At 42.1% G+C, this 12,531-nt stretch overlaps 1 protein-coding gene across 7 annotated transcripts in view; it reads left to right on the top strand.

Annotated features, from left to right (window-relative positions):
* Nucleotides 1-3,119, top strand: part of TRANK1 (tetratricopeptide repeat and ankyrin repeat containing 1) — a 127,123-nt gene extending 124,004 nt beyond the window's left edge. For all 7 annotated transcript variants that reach the window (XM_077129846.1, XM_077129849.1, XM_077129850.1 and 4 more), the window contains one exon: nucleotides 2,937-3,119. In XM_077129846.1, the coding sequence (XP_076985961.1) occupies nucleotides 2,937-3,037 (101 nt within the window). In that variant the 3' untranslated portion in view covers nucleotides 3,038-3,119. The remainder of the gene's footprint in view (nucleotides 1-2,936) is intronic.
* The last annotated feature ends 9,412 nt before the right edge of the window (nucleotides 3,120-12,531 follow it).

Here is a 12,531-nt window from a genome sequence, read left to right on the forward strand (position 1 = left end):
TCTTTTGTTGAATTTCTTAGTCCACATTCCCCAAGAGAAGCTGGCTGCTGAAAATCCTGGCAAGAGCCAATGTTGAAGCTGAGGGAGAAACTCTTCTTCTGACTTCTGTAATCTTCAGCTCTAGCTTTTAAGACCTCCAAGTGACTGAGTGAGATGTTTACCCACCTTGCTAAGGGCAATTGCCTTTGTTGACTGTAGATACAATCAACCGATTGTTGATGCAAACCACATCAATGAAATACCCACACAGTAACAAGCAGGCAAATGCTTGACCAAAAATTGGACACCATAACCTAATCAAGTTGACACATGAAATTAACAATCACACATATTGTATCTTTTTCCATCCCTTTACTTTTATCTATCTGTGTCTTCATACTTGAAGTGAGTTTCTTGTAGACAAACATATAGTTGGATTTTATTGTTCCAATCATTCTAATAGTCTTTGTCCTTTAAATAGCATATTTAGACTATTTGCAATTAAAGTTATTATTGACATATTTTGATTAATATGTACCATATTCGTAACTGTTTTCCATTCTATGCCCTTGGTCTTTGTTGATTTGCTTGTTTCTTTCTTTCTTTCTTTTTCTTTTTTTGATTTCCAATCTTTTTCTGCTTTCTCTGGTTTCAATTGAGCAATTATGATTCAATTTTCTCTTCTTTCTTCGCATATCAACTATACTTCTTTTTAAAGTTCTATTAGTGGTTGCCCTAGAGTGTACCATATACATTTACTAATCTAAGTCTGTTTTCATGAGTAGTACATTACTTTATAATAGAGGGAACCCAATTCCTCTCTCCTGTCCCTTGTAACAATGCAGTCATTTACTTCAGTTATCATGAGCTATAATCATCCAATATATTATTGCTGTTGCTATTTTGAGGAAATCATTATCTTTTAGTTAAAATGAGAAAAATAAAGTATTTCCTCAGTTAAAAATGAGAAAAATAAAAGATTTTATTTTACCCTCCTTTATTTCTTCTCAAATAGTCTTCCGTTTTTATATCGATCCAGGTTCCTGACCTATAGTATTTAACTTCTCTCTGGAGAACTTCACTGACATTTATTGCCAGGCAGGTCTACTGCAGACAAATTCTATCAATTTTTGTTTGTCTGAGGAAGGCTTTATTCTTCCTACATTTGTATAGTATAATTTCATTGGGCACAGAATTCTAAGTTAGTAGATTTTTTTTTCCTTTAACACACATTAAATATTTCACTCCACTCTCTTCTTGCTTGCATACTTTCTGAAGAGAAGTCTGATATAATTCTTATCCTTGTACCTCAATAGGTAAGCTGTTTATTTTCTCTGGCTTCTTCCAAGATTTTCTTTTTAATTTGATTTTCTACTGTTTGAATATGACATGGTTAGGCATAGGTAGATATTTTGCTATTTATTCTTCTTAGTGTTCTCTGAGCATCCTTGATCTGTAGTTTGATGTCTGTCATTAATTCTGGAAAATTCTTCAAGTATTTCTTTATCCTTTCTTTTCTTCTGGTATACCCATTATGTGCATCATATACCTTTTGTAATTTTTCCATGTTTCTTGGACATTTTTATCTGCCTTTTTTCATTCTTTTTTATTTTTGCATTTCATATTGGGAGTTTCTATGACATATCCTCAAGTTCAGTGATTTTTTTCCTCAGCTGTGTCCAGTCTACTGATGCACTCTCAGAGGCATTTCTCATTTCTGTGAAGTGTTTTTGATTTCAAGGATTTCCTTTTTATTCTTTCTTAGAATTCCCTTCTCTCTGCTTATACCATTCATTCCTGCATGCTGTCTACTTTTTCCATTGATGCTTCACCATATTAATCATAGTTATTTTAAATTCCTGGCCTGATAATTCCAACATTTCTGCCATGTCTGAGTCTGGTTCTGGTTCTTCTCACTCCCCAGACTGTGTTTTTTTTTTTTTTTTTTTCCGGCCTTTTTGATATGCTTGTAGTTTTTTTGTTGGAAACTGAACATGATATAATGGATAAAAGTAACTGAGGCAAGTAGACCTTTAGTGTGAGGTTTTACGCTTATGTGGCTAGAAAGTAGGCTGTGCTTACTGTTTGCTGTAGCTGTAGGTGGTTGGAGGCAAAATTTCCTCTGGGGTCCTTGTTTTTGTGTCACGCAGTTGAATCTGAGCCTTGCAGTTCGTTCCCTTGAATTCCCTTTTACTCTACAGGAGTTCTCTTGATGTGATGGTAAATTGCAGGGTGGGGGACAGGAAGCATTCTTTAATCCTATGATTTGCAAGTCTTTTAGTGACCTTTTTCCCCTGAGATGTGGTCTTTACAACTACTTCTCATCTTTCTTGTCCTTCCCTTAGGGTAGACAGGAAGGCTGGGGGTGGCTAGAGTTCAGAATTTCTCTTCTCCTCATTTTGTTTTTGTTTTTGTTTTGTTTTAGGCTCTTCTATTTTAGTCTTTTGTGGGGAAGAACAGTCTGCTCTGTGTAATTTCAGAATGGTTACTTTTCCCTCCCCCTGCTGGATGCTAAGGGGTTTCGTCCATGAGAATCTGACAGAGATCTTGGAAGTAAAACTCAGAAAAGAATGGGAATCTTCCAGAAACTGGGAGTCTTTAACTCTCTAGTTATCCCATATTGAGCCTCCAGAAACTTTTCAATCAGAGTTCATGCATTCCTACCTCTCCAGCAAGGTGTTTCTGTTCTAAGCTTCTTTTCTGGTTAAATTCTGGTTTTCTTATGGGGCACTGATTGGCCTGTGACCTCAATTCTCTAATGGCTCTAAGAAAAGTTGTTTTTCAGTTTGTTTTTTGGTGTTAGAATAGGAAAGACAACTTCTAAACTCCTTACATGCTGGCTCAAAACCTGAAATAGAATGTTATATTTTGCAGTGAAGTGAAAAAGCCACCACTTTGTAATTTGTTTTTGTTTTCTTTCTTTCTTTCTTTCTTTTTTTTTTTTTAAAAAAAAACAGGTTTTGTTCAGGAAGATGATTATGAAAATGAAGTAGAAGATTTTGGTGAGCTGCGACCTAGAAGGCGTTCGCGGAAATGTGGGAAACAGAGAAAGTACTAATGTCCAAATAGCTACTGCCTCCTAAACCTTCAGAATATTCCATCTTGACATAGAATTCTAAGTGCTGGAGCAGAAGAGAAAAAAAAAGTGGGAGGGTGCAACAAAACCTTTGGTTTTTGTCCTTGCTATTTCTCTTTCAGTGGTGGTTTAGGGTCTAATTGCTCCTTCATCTGCTGAGACCTCTTCAAGTGTTTTCCAAGTTAAAGTCTAGCAGTATTTGATGCCCTCCAAATGTTTTCAGTTAGAACAGTCACAATTGAAGGGAACATTCAGACTCCTCATCTCAAAGACCCCAGGTTCTCTGGCTCATCACCATAATGACATCAGTCAGTGGCAGAAGCATGGCATTTAGAGAGAAACCCCTCACCTCAGAGTTGCTTCCACACTGGACCAGGAATTCTTTCATAGATTCTCTCACATCCTCTCATATTGCCATAATATCGAGGAATACATTTACAGTGTGTGCCAGGATCCATGTGGGTCCTACCACCAGCCACACCTGACCCCAGGCCCCACTCTGGTCATCCCCAAGCCCACTTGTACCATAGTTCCTTCTATTATATATGTTAGCCTTTTCTCTCTATGGAAACTTTTTCTTTCCTCTGCTCTGATTTTTCTTTTGTGATCATTCTTAGCTACCTGTGCAAGTCCCATTTAGACTACCTCAGAATGTAGTCAAGAATTTACCCAGGCTCCTTTGGGTGGCCGGGCTCAGTGTTCTCTGTAAAGAAGAAAAGTCTGGACAATATTGCCTGGGGGCTCCTGGCCTGCCTCTCCAAGGTGGTCATTCCTAACTCTGCCTTGGCTATGGTACACATGCATTCCAAAAAGTGTTCTATATCCAACCATGTATGTCTAGTTTTCTTGGTTGACATTCTGATGAATTTCCACCCATTGAGCTCACCATGGTGACAGTAACCCGCAGAGATGCATGCAGGTCAGAAACAAGTGGAGAGAGGCCAAAGCCAGCCTTATGGTGCCAATCCATAGGGATTTGGCTGTGAATCAGAGCTACGTGGCTGGTAGGCCCTGGACAAAGAAGAGGAGGGAGGTATGGGGCCTGTTTGCAGGAAGGCCATAGCTTCTCCCTCACCCTGCTGAGACAGCATCCATCAGTACAGTCTCCTTTGGGAAGCCTCCATGCCTCTCTCATGGTTACAGTCCATCCTTAATTCCAGCCTTCAGCTCATCCAGTAGGAAAGGTCAGGCTTACATTGGTCCTTGATTGTTCTATTATCACAACAGAATCAACTTTCTCCCTATGTTGCTGCTTTTACTACTCATTGTTTTTCTCTTCAATGTATTTCAAAGTGACTCTTTCCTTTAAATGTTTATGTTTTTAATTTTTATTAGGTTGTGTTTCTAATTTTTATTCCAGATTGTTTTTATAAACTTCACTTTATGGGAAAAAAAAGTAAAATCTTGCTGTATTATCACATTTTTATAAAATTAAATCATTTATCGTAAATGTTGTTGTCCAGTTGCTTATTTCCAGTTTCTTCCCAGAGAGTAAAGAGGTAAATATCAGAGCTGGTTCTTTTCTGGTCCTGATGTTGAATCTGACTAGGGCAGAAAGCTTGTTGTGCTTTCTGAAATTCAGAAGTACAGGAACAGAGAAATAAAGGCCGGCCCAGGGAATCACAGCTGGTCAAATGTCTCTTGAAGACCTGCTCTAAGCAAATTCTTTCCAATTTGGATGCTCTCAAGTTTACAATGTTTGACTTGCAGCGTTTTTCAGTGCTGTCTCCTAGGACTTTCATCTAATGAGGAACATTACCTTGGGAGGCAGGGAACCTGGAATCGAATCCTCCTCCTGTCCCTAATAAGCCATATAATCTGGGGCAAGTCCGATTCATTCAGTACTTACTGAGAGCCTAAATATGGTACCACTTCAGGGGACTCATGATCTACAGTGGGAGAGAGATGGAAGATTGGAAAAACAGCTGTGAGAGAAATGTGCATCATATGCTGTGGTAATGGCATTTTTATAACCCCCCTGGGTCTCAGTTTCCCTAGTGGGAAAATGTCAGGGAAATTGAATGGTCTAAGAGCTCTTCCACCTGATGCAGTGAATTCTTTAGGCTTTTGGCATATATTTGAATGCCGTCAGATTTTGGTGCTGTGATCTCAGTATTTGCTTGTGTCAGGGGAACAGGTCCGCTGAGTTTTAGAAAGCAAAGTTAAGTACTTTCTGTGCTTCAAAATTAAGCACTTCTTGGTAGAACTATCTTGAGAAATCCACCCCTAAGGAAAGTCTTGCTTTAGGATCCATTTCCTCTCCTCACAAGGGTCCTCAGAGTGTCGGTGTTAGGGGATGGGTGGAGGGAGGGAAATGGACTTTGCAGATATTAGTAATTCCCATTGACATCTGAGTCCTGGAGCCTAATCCAGCCACAGGGGCTTTGGTGTCCCAGGCCTAGCCTGGAAGTACAGGAGTTTGGTGTGTGTCAGGTGTTCGGTATTTTGCTAAGAGGACTCACAGGACTCGGCATATAATAGTCCTACATGTGGGTTTAATTTATTACAATGAAAGCATACTAAGCACAATAAGCATGGGGTAAAGTCTGGGGGAAACCAGGCACAGGCTTCCAAGCATTCTCTCCCAGTGGAGTCACACAGGACCCTCTTCATTCTCCCACACCCAAGTTGTGACAACATGTATAAAATGTTGCTAACCAAGGAAGCTCATTAGAGACTCAGTGCCCAAGGGTTTTATTGGGAGCTGGTCATGTAGGCATCTTCTGCTTTGCACATATCAAAATTCCAGACTCAGAAGGAAAGTGGGGTTTCAGCATAAAAACTGTATTGTTTTATACAAGCAGTTTAGGCATGTTAAACCATTCATTAGTTCTGGAAATGGTAGGAACACTCCTGAAATCGAAGTTCTCAGTCAAGGGCCAACCCTATTAGCAGGACTTTCAAAGGCGATGATGCCTGATATATTAATTCTTTTCTGCACAGGGTTCCCCCAAACTGAGGTGCTGCCATGGTCATCCTCTGCTAGCTTACCAATGGGCACTGTTGTATATCCAACTGCTGAATGATCACATGTACACCTACTGTCTCTTTTCCCAATCCAGGGGCTGAATTTTTAGGGTAACTTCATCTCCTAAAAACCCATCGTGAAGAGTAAGCTATTTTCCTAATTGCCTCAGACACTGATCCCACTTCCTTGCAATTAGTGTTACCCATTCAGAATACTGTATGGTCCCCCGCTGCATACCTCTGGTGGCTGTTCCTTCCCTTTGTCCCATTAGCACACACATACTTTGGCCAGACCATTCTTAGCCAAGAGGCTCTGTGATCCTACAGTTCTTTCTAGGGACAAGAGTCCAGGCTTTCTGTGACTGAAGGAAGGAAGAAAATTGACAGGGTTGCTTAACAGCATCCTAAGCTCTGTGCTAGTGCTTCAGTATTTATTTTACTTTCCTAGGCTGCTCAAAGCAAATACCATGAAATGGGTCGGCTTTTAACTGTGGGAATTTATTAGCTTACAGTTTGAGGCTGTGAGAATGTCCAAATCAAGCCATTGTCAAAGCGATGCTTTCTTCCTGAAGACCAGATGCTGGTGACCCTTAGCTCCTCTGTCACGTGGCAAAGCACATGGCAATATCTGCTGGTCTCTTCTTTCTCTGCCAAGTTTTCTTAACTCCATGGTGTTCTCTTTCTCCCTCTGTATTCATTCCATTTATAAAGGACTCCAGTAGGAGGATATAAGACCCATCTTGAGTGAGGTGGATCAAACCTTAATTGAAGTAGTTTCATCAAATAATCCTACTTATAATGGGTCCACACCCACAGGAATGGGTTCAGTTTAGAACATATTTTTCTGGGGTGCACACAGTTTCACACCACCACAGTACCTCACCAAATTTCTGGTGGGGAAACTGAGGTCAAAATGGTGTGTCCTACTCTGGGCCACAGAGCCAGTTTGGGCAGGGCTGAGACCTGGAAACAAATGAATTTTCTGATGCCAGCTAGGTCTCATTCCACTAAGGACTCAGGCACCAAGGTCAACAGCAACTGTCACAATTCTTTCTTGAGGCTCTATCCCTCCTGCTCAAAATCAGTAAATAGAGTGTACTTGACCCCTGAGCATTTAGACAGCTCACTCCTTTCAACCTCTTATTTGTCTTTTGGGAATTGTGTTTCCCTACAGGAAAATGGAATGCCTAGCAAGGAGACTTATGCATGTTCTACTATTTGTCCATCTGGAGCAACCTGGCCATTGATGACTGGACAAAACTGCTGCCCAAAGTCATTCCCAATGAATAACAATACAGCACTGCTCCGAAAACTGAAGTCAGCTTTATTCTCTCCTCCATGCCCACACCCCTCAGTAACCTGAGTGCTATTGTTCAAACACAGAAATCCCATCCTGAACCCTCATACTTCCAAGCCTAGAGCTAAGGATAACACAGTTCAGCTTTCTCTAGTTCCTGCCTCAGCCTGCCTCAGTTTCCCCAGAATGGTGACTTGCAGTTCAAAATGAGCCCAGGTTTGTTGAGTAGCTGGCCAACTCTGATCACCCCAAGGGCACCCCTCATGGTGCTCACATTATACCTGCTCTTGGATACAGCAGAAAGAGGGACTATTAAGGCTAATAGGCCCTGACTGTCATCAAGCCTCCAATGGCCAGAGAGTATCATTTAAAAATTCCTCCAGTGCAGTGGAGTGAGCTCTTCTGGGTTCCCTCCAAGGGCCTGAGTTCAGTGTGGCTGGGGGTATATTACTTGTGGGGACATGAGAATGATGAGGCCCGGAGATGGATGAGACTATACTCTACCCTCTAGGTGCTCACAGACCAGGCTTTACAGGCCTGGACAGGGGGATTACTCCAAGGGCCCAGAGAAAAGGTCAATGTCCAAGAGCACCACTATTAATCCTTCTCATTTCTGTGTGTGTCACTCCACCCACCAAGATGTGAGTCTATTTCCCCTCCCCTTATGACTCACTTTGACCAATAGAATGGGGCAGAAGTGACATTGTATTAATTTTGGGGCTAGCTTTTAAGAAGCTTGGAAGCTTCTGCTTTCCTTTGGAGTTATCAACCTACCATGTAAGAATTTGACTATTCTGCAACTACCATGCTATGAAGAAACTCAAACCAGCCATATGGAGGGGCCATGGGGAGGAGGACCAAGTGGCCATTCATGTGTGGGAGCTTCTTGGATGGTTCAGTCCAAGTGCCAGCTGAATGAATGTGGCTGAGTGACTCCAGCTGATGCCACATGAAGCAGATGAACCACCAGCTGAAAACTGCCCAAATTTCTAACTCACAGGATCATGAGAATTAATAAGTCATTATTGTTTTAAGTCACTATGTTTTGGAATGGTTTGTTATATGGCAATAGATAATTGCAACAAGGGTCCACTCTTTGCCAGTTACTATTAGGCATTTTACACCCATGATCTTTAAATCTTAAAACAACCCTCAAAAGTATTGAGTAACAATTACCAGTTTACAGAGGTATAAGCTGAGGGTTTTGCCTGAGGTCAGTGTGCAGGTAGGGAGCAGAGGAGTGTTCCCTGTCCATACTCTTGCTGTTACACAGACTGCAGCTGAAAAGAAAGGTCTTTGTGTGGTGACCTGCTTGGCCTGGAATCTGAGTGGATCCTAGCATCCTTCACTGGATCCAGGTATGTGTCATCTCAGCCACCTCACTTCTGGAACCTGGCAACTAGCTGGTAGTGGAGGGCTCTACCAGCAACCAGACCAGCTAGGACAAATTGGATGAGAAGTGTGTCCCTCAGACCAATGCTAGCTGAGTCTAGAACCCACTCAGCTCCTGGGTTCTAGATCTCCTGGGGCACTGGCAGACAACACTGCTCGTTGTCACATAAGGGCAGACCTGCCTCTAACATTTGGGGGTCTGTTGTAAGAACAAATAGGGACCTCTACCTCCTACTTACCCTTTGCTTCCTCCCCACCCCATGCAGATGGATATTCTAGCCCACATATTCAAGTTCATTCTATATCTGCACTATAACTGTCCCCCTCCCCCCCAAACAGCCATCCTTGTCCACTTCATAGATGCTGCATTTCTATAGGGAAGAGGCTCAGGGTCATTCGGGCAGAGGGCTCCTGGGTACTGGAGTGTGATCAGGAGAGGGCTGTAGGTACGTACACTTTTTTGCAGTTCTGAGGCACAATACTTAGCTAACCACACAATATTGCATCATTTTTCTTGACCATTTCTCCTCATGCATCTGTCTCCTTCAGGATCCTTGTAAGACAGGACTCGGGCATTCATAGATTCTCCAGCTATTGTGATAGCATCTTTATATTCTCAACACCTAACCTCTCCCTGTCTCCTTCTATTTCTTTCACACACACACACACATAGTCTGACACACAGAATAAATTCTTCCTAGCCTCCAGTAGGCTGATCTGGTCTGGGATGCCTTGAATGTGTTCCTGTATCAATATCATATACCATGTAATTGCCAGAAAACCCCATCTCTTGAATTCATGATTCAGAGTCTGGGTAAATGAATGCAGCAGGCAACTGCTCTCCTTTCTGCCACAGATATATTTCCTAGGCAATTGAAGCTTTTACTTGATCTGGTCATCCTAAATCTGCTTCGGAGAGTCTGGCAACAGAACAAAAAGCAAGGTGGGCGGCAGGAGGTGCAAATCTCCCCATGCATTGGCCCCCATCAAAGTTAGAGAGGTTACAAGTTCAATGGAAGCCTCCCTGTTTAACCTGATACATTCTGGTTCCTCATTGCAGGAGAGAAACTGGGTCTGCCAATACCATTCGACAGCTGATCCTCACTCCCACCCACCAGCCAGGAAAATGTGTTTCCCCACTTAGTAAGGAGGAGGGAAAAGCCATCAGCAAGGTACTGGGTGTTGGTGTTCGCTAGGTGGATTGTTGTTCAGAAACCTGTTTCTTGGTGCTACACAATTCTAGCTTATATTCAGAATTCCATGTTGTCCACTTAAGACACCCGTATCTCACCCTGCTCAGTGTTGCTGTGCACCCAATATCTCTTAGGACTTTAGGGTCATGGAAACAGGGCACTGTGGTAAAAGTCTTGAAGTGAGACCTAAGGTTAAGATTCAGCTTCTTATGCTGGCCATGTGAATTCAGACAAGTTATTCAAAGTCTCTGAACCTACTCGGGCATTTATAAAATGGAAATAACGGCACCAACCTTGTAGCTTGGCTGTGGCTGCTGTAGATAGGGACATGATGGGCATGAGAATGAAGAATGAAGGGTCTATGAAAAGGTTCCTGGCAGGGATCCTCTTCCAGGACAGGGAGGGGTAGTCACAAGCAATGAAGAGGTCCAGGGAAAAAGCTAGGTCAGCCTGCTTGTGCCCTTTATGGAGATGTGAACATTTCTGAGAGGCTCTTATTCCCAAGGACCCAAACTTCTTTTGGAGACTGAGACTATTTTTAACCCAAGCCCTAGGGATTCTGCAGGACAGCTGTTTCAGGGAAATATGTAGGCCAGTCTGTGATTTTTGGAGTCATCGTTTTAACGTTTGGGAGTGGGATGGGGGAAGAGAACTAGAATAACTCTGGAATTTCCGGAGGCATCCACAGAGAACTACACCTACCATGCAGAAAAATACAACCCAAATTTACTTTGTGGCCACTTGAGTATCTGGATGAGGTTGAGTAGAAACAGAGTGTATTGCTTTCTACCCTCTTGATGTCTGCATTTGCCTTACCAAGTCATAAGAGAGAAAATACTGGCAATACCTATGTTGGAGAGGCTGTGCGGAGAAGGGCCCCCTTACCCACCAAAATAGGAACAAAAATAGATACAACCTTTTTAGAGGGTGTTTTGTTAATAGTTATTAAAATAAAAAATGGTCTCACTCTTGGATCCACAATTTCTACTTTTAGGGATTTATATTAGAGAAACTTTCCTGTAAGTTCCCAAAGAAATGTATATGAGAATGTTCACTTCAGTAGTATCTAGGAGAATGTTAAATTGGAGACAACCCAAATATTCAGCAGGGAAATGCCTGGATACCATGAACACATTCAGTTTTTAAAAGAATCTAAAGGTGCTGTTACAGAAATATGGCAAAAATAAATTGCTCAGTTAGAACCCAAGTTGCAGAGGAGGCTACATGATCCAATCCACTTTTGTGAAAATAAGTAAAAATTCAGTTCCACATTGCTGTTGGTGGTGGCTTTGAATATTCTGTGAGAGTTGCATCTTTAGAGATAGTTTGGATTACATTTGTGCTCACAAAAGACAATAGAGATATTTTTAGAAATCAACATGGAAGGCAAATGTTTGTTACCCAGAGGTGGTCAGAAAAGATCCCACTCAGATGTTCACAAAGAGTTATAAGAAGTGATGTTGTGTGTTTCATGGTGATGATAAGCCATCTTAGTAATCATAGCTTATTGGAGGTGAAGGCAGGGGGCAAAGGGGGAGAACACAGCAGCCCAAGTGGAATTAAGCCAGTACAGTTTAGTCCAAATGAAATGCAGTGTGGTAATACATCTGAGAAGGAATCTTTGCCAAGGAACAGACACTGTTTTGTCTACCCTTATTACAGGAGATATTTTAAAAAATAAAGTGGGAGCCTGGGTTCTGAAAGGGTCTAAAAATCCCTTTTCCATCTTTGTCCTGATGGGAGTAGGCAGGAGGGGGTGGGTCCATGTAGAAAGGGGCAGGGGAAGTTCTGCTCACTGGGGAGGGACTTGCCTATTTGGCACAAAGTGAGGCGATCCAGAGGCATTCTTTACTAAGGCTGTTACCCCATCAGAGATCAGCAGCTAAAGGCATCAGCTTTTCTGGGAAACACTTAGGGAAGAACAGGTTTGGTTGATTTCATTACTGCCAGGTGTTAAATTGCATAGAGCAGTGTTGTAAAGTTTTGTTGAGCAAAGGGGGTTGAAGGATTGATGTGGTTGAATAGATCTGGCTGCATGTGCCAGTGGGCTTAGCCATTTGCTGGTGGTGTAGGAGCATTAAGGCTATTCTCTAAGGGTTTGTCTTCTGCTTCTCTTTCATTTTTTCTGATCCTTAATCTGGACATGTCCACCACTCCTGTGGCCTCAGTTTCTCTGCTATGCTCATGACTTCACAATCAAGCTTTTTTGTCCCAGCACACCTTCCAAAGTCCTGCTGGGCTTCTCCATCCTCATTCTATTGGCAAATTAAAACAACATATTCAAAACAAAATGCTCTGGCTCTCAGGCCAGCTTTTCTTGCTATTTTCCCTTCAGAACCACCCTACCTGTCTGTTACCAAGCTTCAGAAGAAGCTGGGTATACTCCTCAACAAGACTGTGGTCTCCCCAAGAGGAGGAACTTGGGCTCTGCTGCTGCTACATCCCCCATGATTATGTGTTCAATCTTATTTGGCACACAAGGACTATCTGGAGACTAAGGGAAGAAATCTCAAACCTTTTATCCTCATGGCTAATTTCTAATCAATCATTGAGCCTGAGGGAATGCTCAATTGCATCCATTCTTCATGCAAACATTTATTGGGCACCTAATATATGCTTTGACCCCA

This window comes from Tamandua tetradactyla, chromosome 15 (assembly GCF_023851605.1).
Source record: "Tamandua tetradactyla isolate mTamTet1 chromosome 15, mTamTet1.pri, whole genome shotgun sequence".
NCBI lineage: Eukaryota > Metazoa > Chordata > Mammalia > Pilosa > Myrmecophagidae > Tamandua > Tamandua tetradactyla.